Source organism: Triturus cristatus, chromosome 3_1 (assembly GCF_964204655.1).
Source record: "Triturus cristatus chromosome 3_1, aTriCri1.1, whole genome shotgun sequence".
NCBI classification, from domain to species: Eukaryota; Metazoa; Chordata; class Amphibia; order Caudata; family Salamandridae; genus Triturus; species Triturus cristatus.
Window position 1 is genome coordinate 643,469,000 of NC_140583.1, and position 24,265 is coordinate 643,493,264.

Consider the following 24,265-nt stretch of genomic DNA (forward strand, 5'->3'; position numbering starts at 1 on the left):
GTCTTGTCCGGCAGGGAGAGGATGATGTGGTTCTTTCTGAATCCTGATTGAGTGTTGCCAGAAGATGGTGGAGTCTGAGTTTGGGTGTAAGTTGCTTGTTAATGTTGATAAATTGGGTCTTTACTGTTGTATTTTGCCTGTTTTTCCTCTTTAGTTTGTTGATTTCATGGTCTTCAAATGCTGAAGAATTTTTTTTGAATGCAACTTTCTTTTTCTTTAGAGGGTGATGAAGTTAATGCTGGCATCACAGACGAGACCGAGGATGAAAATCAGTTAGCTGGCAAAATGCCCAACTTCTGTGTGTTACTGCATGGTAGCCTGAAAGTGGAAGGGATGGTTGCCATTGTCCAGCTGGGGTAAGAATGATTTCCAGACCCTCAAAGGATTTTGGTGGTTATTAGAACCTACCTTTAAATTTCTCTGTGAGGCTGTTTCCTATTTTCATCTCAGTCATTCAGTGTATTTAACCATCACCTGTCAATCTCTTACCTATTGTTTTTGGATACTAAAAGGTCTGTGTTCAGTAACGATTGATGGACTTTCATTTGTCTCCTATTGAAATTGACATGGCTGAGCAAGTTCAGAAAAGCATTTGATAGGGGTAAAAGGAAGTGAAATTAGAGATTTCCAGCTATTGTCAAGAATTGTCAATTCTAACCAGGACACAGAGGTGAGGATCATGGTTCTCTTTTTACTGCAATTTCAAAGCAGCCAATTAAAACAGTAAACCGCAAAAATGACATTTCCAGTGATAACACATGTCAAACCCCAGTCTGCCAATCTACATGGACTGCAGCAAACTAACTGGGATTGACACCATTTTACTAATTCTTTATTTGCGCAGTGTAGACCCTTAATAAACTCAACCAACGTCACTCAGCCTCCCACCTCCTCGCTATACAAATTATTCCGCACATTGTTTGGGAATCTAATCCTGCCTTTGTTCATTTCCTGAAAAAGAAAGTGTCACGTAACCTCCTTTTCAATATACATAGCAACATTTCTAACAAGGGCAGGTAAACATTGGTTCCCATACAACCGTACTTTATATACTTAATGCACAGTTGTTAGTTTCCTTATACATTTGGGTGGGATATTCCTCCTTCTGTATCCTTAATAGAACTGAAAATTCTTGCGGCAGTAGCTAGAATTCTTTTTATTCTCTTTCTGGACTGGAGGCTTGAATCAAAATTTGTTTAATGCTTGTCCATCACAATCTAACCAATAATCTTAATCGGTTTACAAAAGAATCTTTTGAAGTTTGAGTCCAAAAACCAATCAGTGGCCTTCATAATCTCCTCTAATCTAGAACCCAGCATCCTAGCTGCCATAGCACCTCTGGCTGAATGAGCTGCACACGTATTCACATCAGTAATCGCTTCATGCATAGACCATTTTACCCACCTGACCTGTGTTGCTGATGTCACCGGTCTACAAGGTGTTGTAGAGCAATAAGCAACTGCCCTTGACAATCAGCTTCAATCTCTCTGGTGCAATCCTCGTATGCCTTTAAACCTTGCACCACACACAATCTGAGATTATCTGGGAAGCTAGGGTATGATACACATTTAGAATAAGTATTAGCATGCCTAGAAATATAAAGTGAAACTCCCTGTGGAGGAAAAGAAATTCCACCAGCTAGATCCAAATCAACCCTTATCTGGCACTCGTACGCACAAGATTAAATATACCAACATTGTTAATTTTACTGATAGTTGTTTCCTGGACAAGATAATCTGATCCCTCTCATTAACTTGCCCAGCAAAGTGTGTTTGCCGATTGGTTTACTCTCAATTGGTATATGACTAGCTGAAATGCAGATCTGAACCAATCTGTAAACAAGACCAGCCAAAGCCAGTTGGGATAAGAAGTTTACCACAAATTGTAACCCTGCACCCCACAGGCTTGTTGCGCCAACACTCCTATCACTTCTAGAAAGCAGAAATATCACTAATGGTAGACCGTGCCTGTTTGATAAAGAATTCAGCTTGTTACGATAATCCAGGCATTCGCCAATTACCCCTTACGCCCTCTAGGCCATGAAGTGTAACTGCTCTACCAGAACATATCTGGGAAAGAGTGAAGTCTCAGCGATGAATAACACTGCATCTCTAGAATAACTGGGAACCACAGCTCTCCACAAGGGAGTCCTCAGAATCATATCTTCTCTCTGCCTCCTTGCTTGGGCTTCCACCTAAGAAATGGTCATAAATTGGGGTAATGCATAGTAGAGAGTCCTACTCCAATCTTGTAGTATGCATCAACCCTCAAGCTGAAATGTGTGTCCAGTTGTCTGTTCAGTGAGGAAGCACACAGATCGCCCCCACTCCAGCCCCCATATCCTGCCCCCCGTCTGCACCACATTTGATTTTACTGAAGATGCTCTGCTACCACTAAAATCCTGTGTTGTAGGCAAAAGTGCCAAACATCCTTGCTCCTTCCAGTTTCTTTATATAACAGACTGACAAAACATTGACCATCTGGTGAAGAATGCAACTATTTTCTTTCAGAGGGGGTAAAGTTTTTATGGGAAAGTATCCCGCTAATAACTACAAGCAATGGATGGACATGGATGTTCAACTCTATTTTGGACCATCAACAGACTGTGGAGATTGAGCCACAACTGGGTTCCCAGTCCCGTTTGCAGAGATCTCACTCAATGACCACCTCTAACCGGGAACCAAATATGGCCCTGCTGTTCCAGGCTTCCGTGTGCTTTAGTCACCAGGAGAGTTCCACTGTGGCACAGATTTATTTTGTCCCTACACAATAGACCCCTTGCGGTGATGTTGGATCTTTAACCTCTGTAGCGCACTGTAGTGAAGGGGACCTCACTTCCTGTAACAGGTGTACTGTCCCAGACAGTTCATCAACTTTGACTTGCGCCACGATGATTTGATTATCTAGATAGACAGCTGAACTCCTTTGGCTCTCAGATTCTCCTCTGTCGGGTTCATAATTTTGGTAAAACAACAAAGGGCTGACAACAGCCTGAACGTAGAGGTCTAACCCACCGTCATTTTTGAGATTCAACCAACCATCTAGTCGTTTTCCTGAATATCTCTGAGACAATGGTTTACTTTACGTCCATCTTGAAATGTCTGTAGAGGACCCAACCATTGAAATGGCTCACATTTTAGTACTAACCTGTCACCCCTGCCTTTTTTTGCTCACCAGAACAATATTGCTGCAAGATCCTCTGCAGTGGAGCTTTGCAAAGTGTATCGCTTCCTTCTGCAGTAATTCTTGAATAACTGCGTCAATAAAATTCAGCTCTTGACGTGAAAAATTCAGTGGTTTGAGAGGAGTCTGTGGGAACAGGGGAACTATAAAAGTCTTTCTTAAATCCCTGAACAGTTTTTATCACCCATGCTGCTTGTGTCACTTGATACCAGTTATGAAGAAAATACTGTATTCATCCCACAAAAATACTTGGTAAAATTGTACTATCTTTTACATATAACATTGGTATCTGCACTGCACTGGTAACCTGCTCTGTAAATGCCTCCGCCGTATCTGCCCCGGCTATTTCTTGCTCTGGACGGGAAAAAGGTTCTACTGGGGTTGTCAAACATTCATCACCTCTTCTGCGATTTAAAAACCCTCTCTCTGGGACTTGTCCATTCCAACATTCCCTGTATCATTCAACAATTCCAAACAGGACCGTTTGAAACACCTTCTTAGAGACCTGAGCCCTAGCCAAGGCCATAAAGGTATTGACAAACATCCCCAAGTCCCTTATAAATGAGTCGCAAAATGATGTCCTCGGGTGCTGCTTTGACTGACCCCAGCTGGATAATTCTGGATCAATACGCATAAGGATTGATCTGTGTCTTTCTGCTGGTACCACAATAATTTCTGGTCCCCTGTAGGAAACTGGTTTTTTGTTGCAGTACCCTTTCCCCACTTTTTTCCTGATATTTGATGCAACTTTGACTAAAGTGTACTGGGTTCTTGCCAACCAGGCCCCCAATAGCAGTGTTTTTTCCCATAACTTCAATTGTTCCCCCATTTGGCAATGCCTTTAGCACCCTCTGAGTCCCTCGTAAATGGTAACCCTGGTACCTAGGGCCTAAGGTACTAAAGAGGGTACCCCAAGGGCTGCATCATGAATTGTGCCACCCAAAGGGATCCCTCACAAACCTCATGCAGGGCTGCTATCGCAGGCCGCTTATTTTGGTGCAGACAAAACTGAAAACACGACCTGACGCACATCACTGTGTGCCAGGCCCCCTAACACTGCATGTGGTACTTGTAAGTCACCCCTACAGCAGGCCATACACCCCTAAGGCAGCATGCTTGATATTACATATTAGGGCATACTTGCATGAGCAGATATGCCCCTGTGCTGGTCAGTTCCATTACTGCCAATGCAAGTGGACAGGGAAGCCATTTTAGAACATGTGCTGGACACTGTTGAAAACGAGTTCCCCAGCTACATGATGGTTTCATTGAAAATAGGGATGTTTGGTATCAAACCTCTCGTATTGATGAACCCACACTGATTCCAGTGTTGGATTTACCAATACAAGCACACAGAGGGCACCTTAGAGATGCCTGCTGAGGACCTACCAGGCTCTTGTGTGCTTGCTGACTGGTTTCTACTAACCTGCCACCTGAGACACTGTTCTGACCTATTAGGGTGAGAGCCCTTTCCTCTCAGGAGACCCAGAACAAAAGCCTGTCCGGGAAGAGGGTGCCTACCCCCTCCCACAGGATGACTTGCTGCTGCTTTTGAAATGCAAATCTGGCTCCCCTCACAGGAGAGGAAGCTGACCCCCCTTATGTCAAGAGCCCCTTTGGCACCTGGACAGGCGGAAACATTAGCTAATCAGGTAGGTGTGCCTCCCCCAGGCTAGTAAAACCCCTAAGGTGGGCTAAACTGATGTGGACAGGACTTTTCAGGAGTAGACCTCTTTGTGATGGCATACTTAAGAACTCTGGGACAGGGTTATGCCCACTTCCCACAGGAAGGGGTCATATCGGGGGGCGTAGTGACCCCGAGGGTAAGTAGCCCATTGGCTACTACCCTACACTCCACTCACGCCTCAAAATTGAGTATTTAGGAGAGCCCCTGGCACCAGACTACCAGATCCTGCCGACCTGAATGACGAGAAGAGTCGCAATGCTGTTTTGCACCTCTGCACCCAGCCGCCCTAGTGCCTCTGGTGGTGTTCTGCTGGTGCTGCCTTGTACATTGCCCACCACTCACCTTAACTCCTGGAGAAGGGTCCTGTACTTCACTGTACTATACCTGGATGCCGCATTGACTTTTCCTCCCATAGGATAAGATTGCAGCCTCCAGAAATTGCACTAAGTGTTGACTGTTTGAACTAAAAAGACTTCATATTTAAAAACTAACTTACCTGAACGATTTTCGTCTGATGCCTAAACATATATATTTTTTCTAAAGTGGTGTGACTCTCCTCCTTGAGTTGTGTGTCTCATTTATTGACCATTGTATGTATTTTCAGATGTCTTGCACTCCTCTGTGAGAAGCCTAAGGCTGCTTGACCACACTTCGCCCTAGCAGAGCACCTTGGGATTGCCATGGCATGCCTGTGCCCACTCATAAGGTAACCCCTGGACTCTTTACACGATATATCTTATTTTGATATATCATATAAAGACCCAGCTTCCTACACCCACCAACTGGCAATTTGCTCGTTGAGCCTAACCAGCTTGTTCTTCAGAATCTCTCGGGTCTGTGATTCTTTGACATAAACAGCCATGCCTATGATCTTGGAAAGGGCCCTGAGAAATACAATAATTTGCCCTGACAGGCTTTTCATGACTTGCCTATGCCCCTCTTAGGGTCGCTGGAGAATGTAGTGAGGAAAGTGGTCATATTTGGATAAACCTGCAGGGTTTCAGCCACTTTCACAATAGAGCAGGTCGATGGCATTCTGCTCATTAAGCAGTTACACACATCTGTAGCAAACCCCTATGGACCAGTGTTTGAATATACACCACAACTGCTGGAAAAGAAACCCAATTAGAGGACCCTGAGGGGTACAGTGTCATCTGGATCGAACAATAGGATCCCTGAACGATCTCCAGTAGTCCCTGAAGTTGAGCTTGCACGACTTTCAGCCTTTTTGCATTTATTGGGTATTTGGAGGAATTGCACCTGTGACCCTCCTGACCGATCTGAAAGGTCAAACATTTTTGTCTGAATCGTCTATATCTTTGGCCAATGTTGAGAGCCACCAGCTGATGTGTCCAAGGCGCTATATTCATGATCATCATGAACCATTCATTTCTCAAAGGCTGATAAATGCGGCCAGTTTTCCAGATTTTGCCTTGCCGGTTCTTGCTTCTAGCTTGTTTGATTGTACAGCGGGGTTTGATGATGTGTCCTGTCTGGGCATGTGTTGCCCATACTTTTTCAGTTGTCTGGACAACGAATTGCAGTGGTACTACTCGGTGGCGGCTGGCGAAATTTGAAAGTGGTGGATCAGACAGAATCAGCATGTGTTGCAACAGGTCAGCGACTCAAATCTTAGGGGGTTCAAAATGGTGGCATTCCAACTTGATCTACAGTTTGATAAGTTATAACTGATGATTGGCATCAGTGCTGCCTTTCACCTGATGACAAAATGTCATTAACGGGGTTAAACCTGATAATGCAGAATCTCAGCCAGAGGGCAAGTGAACACCTGTGATAAAATTATGGCCGAAGTAGAGTGTTGCACAACATTTTTCACTCAGTAAGCCTCAGTCACTCACCCCAAGTCATCCCAGATGCCACCATTACCTAAGGTGCGACCCAGACACAATAATCCATACCTACTTCCATTCCCCCATTACCTATACCCACTCAATGTTCAAAGTCAAAAATCCACTCACCGCATCCATGCCATCTCAAATCTCAGCCTGTTTACATTCTCCTCAAGGTTTGTGGGAGATGTGTTCTATTGAAGACATCCTCTAATCACAGGAACTACATCCTCCAGTCATAGAAACGGCAAGTCAAGAAAGAGAAATCATGCACTTTGTGCTCCCCACCACGTTCTTGAAACTTCCACTACAGCCACTGTAACCGTTTTATTAGCCTCTGGCTTTAGACCGTAAGAGTTAGTTCTGCTCGCTGATCCCCATCATCGGGATTTAGAGTTAGGAATAAATTAGAAGGGAATCTGGGATTTTGGTATTGTCCCAAAATTACTACTCGGGCGTGAAATCAGAGGTGGTGATAAATATTCAGAACTGCACCTTAGATATATATTTGAAGTCTACGTCTTGTCACTAATAATAAATGATAAGTGACAAATGTATACATTTAGAACAAATTAATCCATGCAGTAAATTTAATAGAAATAATGGTATAACTTAACAGCTTCATGGAGAACTGAAAAACTGCCTTGATATCTTTGAATTTCAATCAAACAAAACTTCAATTGAAACATTCTGCTGATTATTCCACTTCAGTGCAACAACTTAATAATGTGATACAAATAGGAAAGTTAAATATTGCTAACCCTTACCAAATGTAGAATATGAATGAGGCTGCCACTGTTTTCTGAAGACAGACATTCGTTACTAACATAGTTCATTTAAAATAACATTTTAAAAAAACTAGAATCGAGCATTTTGCTTCAAAGCTTAAGTGGTGAAAGAGCGTAGATACACACTCTGTGGATGAAGAGGCTACTGTGTAGACCTTTATGGAGGTTTGGTTCAAAATCTCCTATATATTTATGCCTGTCCACGCCACCCAAATGCACCCAGTGATGAGCAAACTGAGGATTTTTTATTTTGAGTGAAGTGGGAGAACTAACATCACACCGGGCTTCAGGATGCATCGCCTTGTAAGATTGAATTTCATCTGCAGCATTCCACATCACTGCTGTGGTACTGATCTTATAAAAGTAAAGACTATAAAAAGGTATGCCCTACATGAGAATGCATCCTCCTATAATCTGAGTCCGTTAACAAGGCAGGCACTTAAGGAAGTGGAAGATTGCACAGAGTGTAAAGCACCACAAATAGGGGAGGAGCTCCATAGTCCTAGAGCAGAAGCAGCCACTGCTACTACAAGAGCATTATTTACAAATTGTTGCACTAAATTATCCAATGCCTCCACCAGTTCTTCCCCCATATATTATTGATCATTGTAACACTACCTACTGCTTCAAAACTAAGGGCTCTGATTGTGTCATATCGCGCGCCACTTGTCACATCAGAAAAACACCTTCTGGATATAAGGGGCAATTCAGTTGGGGATTGCTCGGGGGAGCTGCCCCAAATGTATCAGTTTTACAATCACAGAGGTGGAGAGTCTTAAGCAACAGCGCTCCTCAGGCAAGCCTGTAGTTTGGTCATTCCAGCCCCAACAGACTCTACTGTTGGCGTGATCAAGGAAGCCTTTTGTGCTCCAAATAGCCCCGAAGCATACCACACCTGTATGGAATTCTTTATAATTTTGTATATGTTGCTTAAAGTTTTCCTTTAACTCTACACAGAAGTATGAGCCTCCGGGGAGCCGGTCTTGTATAATTGCTGCCATGAGCAAGCAGTGTAGTTCCCTCTGCACTCCAAATCAATGCAGGACTGAGAAGCAGGACCTTGTGGTTATAGAAACAGAAATAGAATTGTGCTCGCTTGGTACCAGGCAGCCTGGCAAACACTAACAGCCTAAACTTAAGGAAAATCAAAACACAAAATGCAAGACCGCAAAGGCCCACAAATCCTCACCAAGGAAGGGGTAAACTACCAAACCCGAAGAAGGCACCAAAGGGTAGCCCTCTCATAAAATATTGTTAATATACAGCAACAATAATAATGTCAAATATACTGGGAGATAATATCTGGGCTGCGGCAGCAAAGAAAGAGGCAGTAAAATGGCATTGTCCCAGTTTGGTTGTTGAGCCTATGGTGATTGGTGGACAGGACTATTAAATATGTATTGTTATCATGGGAAATGGAGATTGTTTTGGTTTACTGTTTTAATTGGCTGCTGTGAGATTGTGGTAAAGATAAAAGAAGCATAATGAAAAATTTCCTAGCTATCCTAACAGTAAGTTTCAATTCTGTTAAGGACATGGAGGCGAGGATTAGGCTTTATCTTCCTTTACTTTATTCAATAGCAGCCTTTAAACAATCAATGGTTTTAACAACAAACTACATTTCCCATGAGTCTGGGGGCGGTAAAACCATTCTTCCAATCAGGATGCTGCACGTTCCTATAACCATCTGTGGAGACTCTCAATGCCCTTCTTCCTGTGAACACAGCTGTCGTTTTTATAGGAGGGCCTTTAGCCATCGGTCTGCTCCTTTTCAAGCACACTCGTGCTTGTGCTAGCATCCACCTTGCGGGATTGAGCAGCGGCGCGCGTGGTAATCAAAAACAAATGGCTCTTGCGCCTCCGCTGCTCGCTCCCGCAAGGCGGATGCCAGCACAAGCACAAGTGCATTTGCCTGCTCTTTCGTGGCCGCGAAATTCTTTCCGCCTTTCTTTTGCGATCTTCTTTTGCAGATCGCGGCGTGTTTCTAGAAGTTCTTCGCACACCGCAGCGTGCTCCTTCATGCTCTTCTTTTTTTTTTTAATCCCCCCCCCCCCCCCCCCCCCCCCCTCCCGCTTTGCATTTGGTGTCCCCCGCAACTTGGTATTTCTTTCCGCATTACTTTTGCAGAGCGCGGCGTGGTCCTAGAAGTTCTTTTTCTTCCCCCTCCCACTTTGCATTAAGACCCTCCCACGGTATTTCTTTTGCACACCACAGCATGCTCCTTGAAGCTCTTTCTTCCTCCCCTCCTGTTTCGAATTAGGAGCCCCTCCCAACTCGGCATGCATGCTTTCATTTTACAAATGTCAGACTGCAACAAAGGCAGGAAGGCATGGAAACCTGCCCCTGGACACGGCCATTGTAGGTACACTGCCTTTGGAGCGGGGAGCAGTACACGTTTCCCTCCATATGTGTGATTTAGCTTTAGCAATGGCAGAGTGCCACAAACATTTGCACGCCGCAGCATGCTCCTTGAAGTTAGTTTTCTTCCCCCCTCCCGCTTCGCATTAGGAGCCCCCCCACTCGGTATGCGTGCCTTCACTTTAGCAATGGCAGAGTGCAACAAAAGCAGGAAGGTGTGGAAACCTACCCCTGGGCATGGACATCGCAGGTAAACTGCCTCAGGAGCAGTACACGATTCCCTCCCCTCCACTGGGTATGCACACTTTCACTTTAGAAATTGCAGAGTGCAATAAACTTTAGTTTGCCGCAGTGTGCTCCATTTTTCACCCCCCCTTCGCATTAAGAGACCCCCTTGTTATTTCTTTTGCACGCTGCAGCGTGCTCCTTGAAGCTCTTTTTCTTCCCTGCTCCAACTTCGCATTAAGAGCTGATTCCCACACCCTCGGTATATGCGTGCTTTCACTTTACAAATGACAGAGTGCAACAAAGGCAGGAAGGTGTGGAAACCTGCCCCTGAGCACGGACATCGCAAGGAAACTGCCTCTAAAAGCGGGGAGCAGTATACGTTTCCCAAAGCCTTAACCGAAATAACCGTATCTGCACAATCAGCCCTAGACTTTCAAGAGAGCGCTTCGTTGTGATGTGTGCTTACACAGCATCACGCCAAGCTGCCCATTGTCTGCTTCTTTATTGCACAGTAACCGCAGCTGTTAATGCCCCTTACACCTCACATCCTTAAAGTTCTGCGATATCCTGTACTTGCCAAATTGTTTGGACTGTGTTTTTTTTTGTTGTTTTTTTGTGTGCATTTTACAGGCAGTTGTGGTTGTTAGTAATTTACACCCGTATCAATTAGTCATTCATCTTTTTTTCACGTTGTAAGTGTGTTCCATTCGTTAAATCACCATAAGCTACATTAATCTTTTTTGCGAAGTCTATCGCTTGTTTTTTCTTCTTTTGTTTGTCTTGCCTGCGTCCTGCCACCCATCACCAGTTGTCTGCAGCCATAAATGAATACCCCAGGCGTCTGCACATCACTGTCAAATAACTAGGCATACGCCTACCTCCTGTGGTCTCTTCCTGAGCTCCCATTTATTTAGGAGTACTACGCCAAGCGAAAGCTCGTGACTTCAGTGGAAATACTTGCTCTAACTACGGCCTTAAGTGTTGCAGCTGACCCCACCCCCCCATGCCTTCTTCCTTATGCGTGGTAACCTTACAGAATGTTCATGGCTTGTATAGGTGTTCTGTGTGTGCCTATGTGGCTTTGTGGGTGCCCAGCTGTGTTTTGTCAGTGTATGTCTTTAGTCCTTGTTGTAGATGCGTTTATATAATGGTGTCTGTGTGCGTGCACCATAGCTAATAGTTCTTGCTTTAATGTGCTGATGCGGGAAGACACAGGCATGCACAAATGAGGTATCCTTTCTTAGCACATTAAACCCAGACTTATTAGCTTTGCCAATACAGTTATTCATAGTGGCTTTCATTCGCCACTTGCGATTGATTCAGTTCTTCCGTGTCCTCTCTGATCTGTGTACACACAGATCCTGGATTCATAACAAGACTGCGTGTGGGTCTTTTTGATGCAACTACATGCCCCCCCACCGCTTTTTGTGTGATTCATGCTACTTCACACAAAGGCAGTGGCCAAATTGAGTTCTTGGTGTGTTGACTGTAAGCTGGCTGGAATGTGTAACTTGGTCATTATTTGCTAAACTTGAATGTGGAGGCACCCACATGGACTATGGCACTTTGGAATGTAATTTATTCAGGTTGGTTTTGCAGCACGTGGCTTGACAAATTTGTATAGCTGGGGGTTAGTTATTCAGTGTTAACGTTTAGAAGGTATTCAGTAGAATGTCACGGACTTCTTAGTCACCAAGAAGCGTGTGTTAGTGCTTGTTGTTGAAGTTGGTTTCATCAAGCTGTTATATCGCGCTCTGACTAGGGACTCCCACTCCTTGTCGTTGGTAAACCCTTGCATAAATCGCTACCTCTCACAAGCCACAACAGAATTAAAAAAGAGTCCGTAGATCTGACTTGTGAAGAAGATGCCATGCACATGTATCCAAAGGCTACCCTGCACGCAACTTTGTATTTGTACAGGCTTAGTGCACGCTCCATGCACTGAATTAGATTGCAAAACTATCAATGGTGAAAGGGTGGGAATAAACGTTTTGAACGTGAAGTCTTTAAATATGTTCATGTTGCAGTGCATTGGTGTGTGGTAGGGTAAGTATGCATAGGTTAGTGCAAATGTCACAAGCAGTGTAAAGGCTGGAGAAACCGTTACTACACGTACTGGTAGCATAATATCTTGTAATATTTTCCATAGTATGACTTAGGAATTGTTTTATTGCTATTATATGCGTAGTCTTGTATGGGTGCAGGCATAACCGTTATTCCTCTGATCAGTTTTCTTTCTAGTTGGGGAGAAAGTGGGGGTGGAGGGAGAGTTTCCCCAAAGTTCTGCATGAGCTAGTACCCAGTTGTGGTTGTAATGGTGCCTCTTCAACCTCCCTGCTAAGAATATCGGAGCAGATTTTCTACAGCCAACCTTCAGACAAGAAGCCTCTTCATTTGGCACAGTATCTGTGAGACCTGGGGACTCACTAAGTAAAGTGCTTAATGAAAAGGAGCAGGTTATCCGCTTAAAGAACTTCTCGTTCTTCCCCAAAACATTGCGTCCTTGCCTATCCATTCGGCCATGGTCTCAATAGCCTGAACAACAAGCATTGGCATAGCCAATAGGTCTCGCCTTTGGGACCTTATAAGTGTTCAGCCATGCAACAGTTGATTTTGTTGCACCAAGGATATTGTGCTGGATAACTAAACACTTATAAGGTCCCAAAGGCGAGACCTATTGGCTATGCTAATGCTTGTTGAACTTTACTCCTGTTTAGAAGATTCCATCCCTGAGAAAAATGAGACGGTGTGAAAATCTATTGACCGATGTTCCGACAATCTTAAAATAGCATAGTGGAGAAATCTAGCAAACCATGTGCATAGAACAGGCAAAATCAAACAACATATACAATGAATATACCGTTCCATGGGCGAAATACGTCTAAGGTGTATATCACCCTGGGTGGGTCTTCTAACCATAATATAAGTGAGGGTGGGCTAATCCTCGCCTCTGTGTCCTTAATAGAATTGAAACTTTCCGTTACGATAGCTAAGACATTTTTTTATTCTATGTCCGTACCCGGAGGTGAAGATTAGGCTAGTTTAAAGCTTTTCCACATCTAATGTTGCCAGATTCACGACTGGTTTAAAGTAAAACCTTTTAAAAGTGGAATCAGAGGCCCAAGGTGCTGCATTGAAAATGTCCTTCAGATTAGCTCCCAAAGAAAAAGCCTAAGATGCCATAGCTTCCCTCACTGAGTGAGAGGAATCGATACCAGCCTCCTTCATTGTCCATCTCACCCATCTGGTAATAGTAGGGGAAGAAACTGCTATGAGGTTTGATGAGCGCAATCAACAGCTGCCTCTCCCCATGAGGACGAACTCCTCTGTCATAATTTGATAAGCATTTGTTTCTTTAACTACACAAAGCTTTGGAACATCTGGAACAGCTGGGAATGACACAATCTTTGAATTACATTTTGTTCTTTGTGCAATATGAAAGGTGACCCCCATCCGGGGTGAATACTCTACCTGTTGCGTCAAAAGCTCGTACATCTGAAACCCTTCAGCATGAGATCAAGCACAATAAGGTTGCCGACAACTGTTTCCTGAAGAGGAAACTATTAGGCCATGCTTTGAAAAGTTCCAGAACCTTATTTAAGTCCCACAGGACAAAATATCTGGGCTCTAGAGGCCCGATAACCTAATACCCCTAGAGAGTTTGCAAATCGAGGGATACTCCCCAACCGGGTGACCATTCACCGGCATATGTCCCACAGAAATAGCTGAACAGATGTATTTATTGATCTGCAGACTAAACCCTCCGAAGCCAGGGCCTCCAGGAAGTTTTGACATGAACAGCATCCATCCCCAAGGGATCCACCTGCCGTTGGACACACAAAGCCAACCATCTAGACCAAGCAGAATGATATCTCTTATTAGAACTGTCTTACCATACTTTGGTGAGCAAAGAGGCAGCGTCGCATGAAATGCCTGGGACTTTCCAGTGTTCACTGTAACCCTCCAGTCCATGAGACGAAGAGATCCAGCTAGGACCAGGTGGTGAGGATTGCCCAGAGGATCCCAGAGGAGAGCCGGAAACAGGGGTAGAGGTATTGGAGAATCCCAAGAAAGTTCCATCAGAGCTTGAAACCAGACTTGAGACCTCCAGATTGGGGTGATCACAGTCAAATCTGCCCGTTGTCTTTTCCCTGGTGTGGATACCCTCATTATCATTGCAAATGGAGGAAATGCATACCCCGCCTCTGAGGCAGCGTCTTCGACTTTGTTCCCCCCAGGTGGTTGACGTAAAGCAGTGCCGCCTCACTGTCCATTTTGAGAAGGACTGAGGGCTGGGCATTTCTCCTGGTCCAACATTTGACAACAAAAGAACCGCCATTAGTTCAAAGCAGTTTATATGGAGGGTTTGGTCTGCGACAGACCATTTTCCATCTGTGGCAAATTCTCCGCGACCAGCTCCCCAAGCCGCTGGCATCTGCTTCTATCACTAGAGCGGGTTGGGAGCCGAAAATTGCTTGGCTATTCCAGAATTCCACTAATGCAACTCCTCCTACTCTTCCAGCCAGAGGGGAACCAATTGGGAGTAGGTAAGGCCTTACGAAGATGGGTATTTTTCAGGCGCTTAAGTCCTGATACTGGAGGGGGCCTGGAAAAATGGCCTCTATGGAGGATGCAAGAAGTCCTACAATACGCACCAGCTGACATAGAGAAATCTGTGGTCTGGCCAGTGTTCTCCTGAGCTTGTGTCTCATCCTGGATAACTTTTGGGCAGGAAGACTGAGGGTAGCCTTTGTCGAATATATTACGAAACCCAGAAATTCTATGGATTGGGACAGGGAAAGTGAAGACTTTTTCTTGTTGATTACAAATCCTAGAGACACTAGAAGATTTACCCTCATCTGCAGATGCTTTCCCAGGCGTACTGGCAATTGGTTCAAGATCAGGATATCGTCCAGGTAGACGATCAAGTGCACACCTCGAGCTCTCAAGTGTTCGATTGCCGGCTTAAACACCTTGGCAAAACACCATGGAGCTGAGGATAGACCAAAACTAAGGGAGGCAAATTCTAAAACTTGCGCTCCCCATTAGAATTGTAAAAAACGTCTGTAAGGGGGAAAGATGCATACCGTCAGATAGACATCCTTCAGACCCAGACAGACTATCCAATCGGATATTTGCAAAAGATCCCCAAGAAGATGGATTCCCTCCATTTTGAAGTGTCGGTTAACGAACCACTCATTGAACTCTCTTAAATTGATAACAAGACGCTGACCGACAGCCGACTTTTCCACCAGGAAAAGATTGCTGAGAAATACGTTGGCGTGAAACCTATTTTCAAGAGTTGGACGGTTTGCCGCTCCACCAATTCAGACTGTTCTCATGCTAAAAATCAGGGGTCGCAGCTTATGTGGTTGGAAGGGAACACCATTGAATTCTATTTGGAAACCTTGCACAGTTTGGAGGACCCACGCATCTGAAGAGAGAGCCTCCCAGTACGGCAGTATGTGCACCAAAAGTCCCCCTAGTATTCGCCCCTCTGAGCATTGCAAACTCCATCTTAGGAATTATTGTAGGTACCATTACATCTGGTGCCACCGCTGGCACCCCGACAACGGGGGTAGGATCTCGTAGGATAGAAGTTCCCGAACTTCGACGAATCCTGCCACTGTCCACTGTCCACTGCGGGAGTCCATTCCTAAGGTGGAGGATTGATGGTAAACGCGGCCGGTCGAGCGCCCCTGCCACAATGGGCACTGGCAAAAACACTGGGAGTGAATATACGTTTTATTGATGTCTGGGCCTTGTCTAATGAATTGAAAGTATTAAGAAGCTTGCCCAATTCTCGATTAAACGGTTCCCCAAAGAAGTTGCCCTGGGACACAGGAATAGCTTCAGATTTAGATAGCTCCCCCAGCTTCGGATCGATTTTGATTAGGAGCGACCTGCGCCTCTCAGTTGAGTTCTCACAATTGGCGTTTCCAAATAAAAGTATTGCTCGCTGCGCCCAGCTGGATAAGGTCTATAGGGAAACTTAAGAGCCAGATGCCTTAGCATCATCTGCCATTTGTCCATATATTTAGCCAGAGGGCCTGCCACATCGAGAAGCTTGCCTAGGCAAGAACACCAGGTCCTATCAATACCTTTCTTGCGGTCACTGACAAACTTTGCCAGGAAAGTAGCCACTTTTGTATCTATTTCGGGCATTAGGGCCACTTTACCCTCCAAAGATGGTCTAGGACATTTATTAAGGAGAGAACTCCTCACCCCTTTATCAAGGAGTTTCCTTAACCTGCCCGCAATGTAAGTGGCTACTGTTGGCACTGGACACCATTCCACAGAACGCAGATTCAACAGTTTGTCTGGATCCAACAATGCAGAGTCAGGTGCCCGAGGAAGAGTGTCGGGAGTGGGTTCTGTGGATGGAAAGGGAGTGCTTCCCGGGCGCCGTGGCCTGCTAAGGTCCCCATCCCAGTCAGAGGTGTTGGGAGAGTCATCCCAATCTCTTGGATCAGCGGGGGAGGAGGCAGCTATGAATTCCCCGGGGTACCTGAGAATCCGAGTGAGGGGCTGAGATTCCATAAAGGCTTGTTTTAGGCGTGCGGAAGCATCAAGATAGACCCCGGGGTCGTCGTAACGTTTGTGCTTACCATCTGGGTCGGATGCTGCCACCTGCCCTGGAGGTAGGGGGGCCTGCGGCCCAGAAGAGTCTTCCCAATGCCAGAGGAGTTTTTGGCACTGTGCCTGTAACTGCAAAATTTTCATTCTCCAAGGGCGCTATTACTTGTGAGATCGCATTAAGAATTTAGGCATCCATGACCCTACAAAACTGCTGATCGCTGGGGAGGTATATAACCTCCTTCTCCTCCTCCTCCATATACTCTTCGGAATCCTCAAAAGGTTCCGTAAGGATGCAAGGTCCTCTGTTACAGGGGTAGTAGAGATGTAGTGCAAGCCGCAATGTGTGAATTCTCCCAAGGGAAAGAGCTGATTATATGTATCTTATCGGCCCTGGAGGCCTTGGGACAACACCCAAATGTATAGTGGGCTTTTAAAACCATCTGGGGCATGTACCACTAAACACCTCTAATGAGGCGAGTATTACCCGCACTGCGAGTGTTATTCTTCAGGCGGTGCCTCTGAAATTAGCCTGCCGATATTAATATAAATATACAAGCCTTCCCCTGTGACAGACTTTCGGTCGGACACGCTTCGCTTTCAATTTAAACTGATGAGTGCAATTGCTGCGCCGCCCGCTAGGAGGTAGGGGTGCACTGGGTGAGCTGCACAATCGCGCACGGGCCCCCTGGCGGATGGATGACCGCACCGCGCTCCAGGGATAAGCGACCACGTGGGAACGGTGGAAACTCTCCTGCAGCTGCACTGCAAATCAACAGGAGAAGTTAAATAAACGCCTCACACTGTCTAATTGTTAAAAATATACACTCTCACAATACACACAACGGCTTAAAAAACCCTTGCGGGGCTACTTAAATCGCCTGCTAAGTAATAAATTACCACAAAAGTCTAAGAGAGCGAAAGGTACTTAGCTGTAGGCTACTTTAGCAGCGCAGAAAAGGGGGATAGAGTCTCCACGATGGTTATAGGAACGTGCAGCATCCTGATTGGAAGAACTGTTATACTTTTTTCCCCCAAGGACTCGTAGGAAATGTAGGTTGTTAAAACCATTGCTTGTTTAAAGGCTGCTGGTGAATAAAGTGAAGATGGATAAAGCCCGACATAATCACCCTGGATTATTTTTTCTGTGAGGATGCAATTGGCCAACTGGCTGAATGTTTCAGTGTATCTACGAGTGCCAAATAGCTTTTACTATTTTCACCTGGCACGCTTTCTAGTGAAAACGCACCTCACTAAGCCTTCCTGGGTGAACATAATTATAGGGACTGATAACATACTTTTTAAAATCTTTATTAGAATACAGAGTGTATATATTACAGCAGTAGGGTATCTCAACAAAGTAATACATTAGAGACAACGGTGTAGTGCATGTTTTCTGTTCATGGCGGTCTTTAGGTCTCGTTGGTTTCGCCTGTGATTTAGTGCGGTGTAGTGTACCCCTTGTCTGAGTCTAGACGCAGTGTGTGTCGGTCGCTAAAGGTCCACAGAGGCAGTATCTCACCTCCTACTGTCTGTAAAATGTGTCATGATGTGGAGTGTGGCAGTGCGACGTGGGAGAGGATGATGGAATTGATACTGTGAGGTCGGGTTAAAGGAGGAGGGAGGTCCTGTAAGCTAGGCTCAGTGTGGTGTTCCATCTACATTGCGCGGGAGGGGGCGGTCACTGCTTAGGGCATCTCTGCTGATGGAGGAGATTTTAGTCCCTCACAGTGGCCTGTCATTAGTCTTCGCCACCAGTTTTTACAGGTAGGTGCGCAATCCCGATGCAGTGTCTCCCCTTGTCGGCTTGATGGTGACTGCCAGGCCGTGACCTCAGTGGTCACCCATTTGAATGGGTCTCTCAGACAAAGTTGTGTAGTGGGGGCGTCTAGTGATTTCCAAGCCATTGCTGTATGCCATTTTGCAGGTAGGTATGTTAGGTCGATACATTTTGTGGCATAATATTTCTTGCATGTATACTTTCTGACTCCTAGCATACACTGTAAGGAGGTCAGGGGGTAGGGTCCGTCCTGTGAGTTCTGACAGTGATAGCACCGCTTTCCAATATTATACGATCACTGGACCGGCCCATACTATTTGATGATCTGCCTCGGACAATGTGGGCACTTGGGGATAGTCTCGGGGAATATGCGCTGAATGTGTATATGTGTGATGTATGTCATATGTAAATTGTTAAACTGAGTGTACTTTAATTGGGGATTCTTAGAACCTTTACTGACCTATTCCAATGCAGTAGACCACTGTTTGTCTGTGAGGACTGACCCACAGTGTTGGACCATTTAACTTTAAGGGCAGGAAAGTTTGTGGTGCAGGAGTCCAGAAGGGTTCTGTAATGCTCTGTGATCGCTTGTCTGTTGTTGCCTGCCTTAATAGTGGTTGTAAGGGTGGGTATGCTCCTGGTACAGTTTGTTCTGGTCACCACAGTGTGCCTGTCATGTTTGACATTGCGTTATTAGTAAGGAATTGACCCTCCTCTGTGCCCTGTTGGCCTCTGAGCTCCTGGAATGTCAGCAAGGTTTTGTGTGTGTCACACAGCGAAGTCAACCACATTCTCGCATTATTTTAGGCACAGTATGAGCCTGATTGTCAGTCCATATGGCTGCATATGAATAGTTTGGAAATGGTGGTGGATTACTGGAATTTGTGGGCCAGAAGTAGGTTAATTTTGTAATTAGCATTAAGATAACCTTTTGCTGTAAAGATCCCAAAGTTTGATAATTTCAGCTTTTTGAATTTACTTTCACACTGTTCGACTTGACTGCCTGCAGGGTGTTTGGGAAGGGGTCTGACAGCATTTAGCAAATAGCATTATCAGCCCAAAAAATTGTCTCTTCTAGGCCTGAGTGGTACGGGATGCTGTATTCTCAAGCGGACAGTAAGAAGAAATCAAACTTGATGATGTCCCTCTTCGATGTACATCCAGAACCTCTGCCGTGGCTGGGAAAGATGTGGCAGTTGGGACCAATTTCAGGTAATGAAATGTGACTGACTGTCATGTATCACTTTTGAGGGCATATGAGTTGAGACAGCAATGCAAAGATAGTGGTTGAATGAAGATGGACTGGGCCGTATATACCTGACAAGATTTGTTATTTGAAGGTCTCCACAATGTTAAATGACAGTTGATAAATGTTCTAGTCTCCACAAGTCAGTGAGACTAAGGCAGAAGCATTACTATAAAGCCTGCTACGTATCTCCCCGCTAGATTAATGATGGATTCGTCAAGGACTGAAGGAAAAAAATGGAAATCTCAAAGCAGTCTATTCTATTTGAGTTATTTGGATAGGACAGTGTGAAAACAGGGTGAACTTGGAAATACAATTTCTAAAAATGGCCCCAAGTTATATTGTAACGTTTGTAAACTTCAAGTAACTTACGAGCTTTTCATCTTTTTCTGCAAACATGATTCCTTAATATCCTAAATGCAAAATGCTCATTTCTAACCTTGATTGCAAAGCTCCCCTTGACATTACAGGCTTGAGCTGGTGCTGTGTTGAGACTGAAAATAAGACTACACACAAGCTAATATTATAGCTTGAAATGAAATATAATGTGCATTAAATAAATTATTGAATTATTGCATGTTTTCATCCTTATCGTCTCCATGTAAAGGCTGTTCTGCACCTGCTATTGATTGGTTCACATCTTCAGCACTTACCCACTCCAATCCATTTGTAAGCTCATACAACTGCTAGACATTCTCCAGTTGCAACATTCTCCAGTTGGAAGAATAGTGTAGCCTTCCTTTGGGGTCTTGCATCTGTCCGAAGTAACTGGGGATTCATTGTTGGGAATGTTATTTGCAACTGGTGTTCAAGGGCCACACTATTACTATAGGACAGCCCCCCTTGTCACCATCTCCTCCCTCTTTCTCAACCCTATGGGTTTAGGGCAGTGTCAGATTTACCTCGTTCAATTAATGAATGCGGTGTAGCAGCTCCTCACTTTGGATGTCACCTTGCTTCCCCTGGGTAATTGCACAAGGGTGGCCATGTGGCTAGTTGGTAGTCTCCATTCAATGAGATGTTTGCTAATAGGTCTGTCCAGTCAACTGGGCCTTGGTTCTATTCCTGTGGTTCATGTCAGTCGTCTTGGTAGGCATAGTTCTGCTTCACTGGGGCTGAAGGTACATAAGGTAGATCAACCCTATAATAGACGCTGGATATGGGTATTAATGTTGAAGAGAAGGGGTTCCACATGGAAACCTTTTCAGGATTTGTTTAACATAGCTTTGATTCACTCTGTTGGAAGCAACAGAGACGCATACAATAAATGGTGACCAGGCCTGTGTTGTCAGCAATCATAAATGCTTATTTTATTCCTTCATACAGGAGGGAATTTAGTTTATTGACCCTTAAATAGCAACATTTTTAAAGTGCCACAGAGCGCTGTGATGTTGGGTGAGCGTGTATATAACATTTAAAAGAAAGACACATTTATCAGAAGTCAAAGAGTCTGAATGAAAAGTCCAGCAGTCACAGGCTGTGGCCTTTATAGTGTCAACATTTCGACCTCCTATATTAGAAATGTGTTAGAATTTAAGGATATTTTGCAAATTGTTAAACACATGGATTTTTAAGCAGGCTTATGAGAGCAAGGAATTTTTAATCTATATCTCAGCTGAAGGTCTGTTATTTATAGATGCCATGAAACCACTTGTGAACATGCACTCTATAAGACGGAATAACGCAACAAATGGAAATGGGCGTTCTCTGGTTACTAGAACATAATTAAAGGAACAGGCTATGTGCCTGAAAGATAAACCACAACAAGCTAAAATAACGTTGTTGTTTGTGACATGTGTAGCTGTAAATACACATGTTGTGCATATTCCTGACATCTAGTGTTGGGCTCGGACATGTGCAACTTGTCTTTCTTTGAAGAAGTCTTCGAATTGTGAGGTATACTGACATCTACTATTGGTAATGTATACGGGCATCGGCTCCATTGTTAGATTGTTTTCTTTCCACCGTTGGGTTCGGGCATTCGTGTATAGAGCTCCAGATTGTTGCCTTTGAAATTCTCCATACCCGTTGAAAAAATTAAACAATATTCTGCAAGATCTTCTGTGTCTTCGCGACCTCTGTGGGGCTTGACAACCAGGGCCTATAACCTCTCTGCTCAGTCCTTGATAATGCAGTTATCGTAATGGAAATGACCCCCCTTCCAGTATTGCCCACAGTGTTGAGCAAAGTACAGCTGAACAGACCTCCATCAGCTTTGCAACCTCTTTCTGTCTTTGGAGTGCAACAAGGCCTCCTGCGCGGCCGGTCTTGCCTTCTGCTCTAGGAAAACCTTGAAGTACAGACTCAATCAGCGCCTTGCTCATCACACCACGGTGTAGTGAGAACTGGATGATACCCTCAACCTCTTCAGTGAACTTGCTGTTGAGGCGGAACGACTTGGACTGTCCAAAGAGCAGGCCATCCATTTTAGCCCTGAGGCCAGCTCACAGTCACACTCTGAGCCGGAGGAACCTCAGCTCATCGAAGTCCATCCAAAGAAGACATCTACCATGAGTACCTCCTCCACCCCCACTCCAACACCTCTCTTAGGCTGAGCACCGCCCCCAAGGGTATCGGGCCCAGAAGCAAAATGCTAAGCTCCTAGCTCGCCACTGCCATAGGACCATGGTCAGCATCTACAGAAGGCTTCAGATCCCATCCCGATCCAACCTTTGGCACCAAAACAGCAGCCAGAGACCTTGTCATCCAGCGCAGACGACAACCTGAATGCCGATCGCTCCCTCTGCGTTGAACCCAGAGTCTGCTCCAAAGACTCTTTCGGCACTAAAAAAAACATTGGTTCTGGTGGGGCAAAAAGCTTTCTTGGTGCTAAAAAAGCAGATGATGAATGCACCATACTTCGGACATCCAGGAGCAGTTGATTTGGCAGCGCTTGCAGCAAGAGCTCAACACCAAGCGAAAGCGGATCCTAATCCATTCACAGGCTGGCAGGACCTCACGCAGCTTTCCCCCAAGGCTCAAGGCAACATTTATCACAAAAAACAGCTGACTTTTATTGTAAGCTTTCAGCTTAGACCACCAACCTCTGACCAAAGCCAAGAAGCTCCAGAATTGGGGCACTAGCCCATTTCAAGCCAGACCCCAACATCGTCCTCCTGCTCCTCCCCCCTCCACCACTTCATACTTCTCCTCCTCCTCCACCACAGGGTAACCTCCCTCACCTGGGGATTTCCCACACTCCTCACTTGAAGGTGGTCAGCCCTTCCTATCCCTAGGACCCTACTAGCCTGCTTTCTACCCCCAGCCACATGATGACCCCTGGAATGACTATGGTGTAGATTCACCTGAAGACAGTGACCCGGGCCTCTACCTTGCTGAGCCATCCTCCTAAACGGCCCCACCTCATACCATGAGGTCCTTCATCGGGCTGCTGTCCACCAGACAGACTTAAAATAAATCGAAGAGGATACGGATTTCCGCGTGGTAACCCTCTCCTCCACGCAGCACTCCCTCCAGTTTCAACCCATGCTCAAGGCCTTGTTAAAACACCGTTCCTGACCTATTCAAGGAGCCGGTAAAAGCCAGATTGTAAAAAAAGTACAATGCTTCCCAATCAGTTCCTCCTTAAATCAGGGGGTCACCTCCTCCAGACTCTCTGGTAGTCCACACAGCCCGTAAGCATGCCAAAGCTCAGGGCAGGAAGATTGATATGGCCGGTAAATCTATTGCATCTCAATCTGCCACACACTGGCAAATCCTCCACTTCATCAGCCTGCATTCCAGGTATGACAGGTATGACTGGGCCCCCTGGGAGGAACTCCTCCAACACCTTCAGGAACAGTACCGGAAACAAGGCAGCAACCTTATTCCCAAATGGAAAATAATATATCAAACGCCAATATTGGGTGTACACTAGATGCCGCAGACGTGCAGCACGTGGGATCAAGTCAATTGTACTTATTCAACGTCATGCCTGGTTGCATTTCTCTGGCTTCAAGGCAGAAGTGCAACAGCACCTGCTGAACTTGCCCTTCAATGGGGAGCACCTTTTCAGACTGCAGGTTGACCAGATGCTCAAACATCAAAAAGGAAACTGACACAGCCAAGGCCATGGGTGCTCTCCAGACACAGTCTCCACGCGGTTCCTTTTGCAGGTCGCACTTTTGAGTAGGTGCCAAGTCCACGTCCCAAGGCCTGTACCTCCTTTCAGAGGCAGCAGACTCAGCAAACCACTTCACAGAGCTTTTTCAGAAGCAGTTAGAGGTAGAAGGAAGGGCAGTCATCCCTGCAAACCAGTGACTCATTTACATTCCCGTACCCGTCCCAAACCCCTCTCCCACCCTTCCACCCCTCTCCTCAAATCACAAAACCCTTGTTGGGGAACGACTAAAGGGATTTCTCCCACGTGGGCAGAAATCACCTCAGACCAGTGGGTCCTCACCATCATAGGCCAGGGTTACTGCTTGGACCTCATCACAAACCAACCAAACGTCCCACTCCTCAAACACACCCTCTCCCAGGAACACCAACTCCTCCATCAAGAGAAAGTCACTTGTTCACAGGGAGGCCATAGAACCTGTGCCGCTCCACCAATGTGACAAAGGAGGG

General features: G+C 45.4%; 1 protein-coding gene across 3 annotated transcripts in view; it reads left to right on the forward strand.

Moving 5' to 3' along the window:
- INTS14 (integrator complex subunit 14) overlaps nucleotides 1–24,265 on the forward strand; it is a 157,091-nt gene that overhangs the window by 73,453 nt on the left and 59,373 nt on the right. For all 3 annotated transcript variants that reach the window (XM_085644635.1, XM_085644634.1, XM_085644633.1), the window contains exons 8-9: nucleotides 221–356; nucleotides 19,529–19,662. In XM_085644635.1, coding sequence (XP_085500761.1) covers nucleotides 221–356; nucleotides 19,529–19,662 — 270 coding nt within the window. The remainder of the gene's footprint in view (nucleotides 1–220; nucleotides 357–19,528; nucleotides 19,663–24,265) is intronic.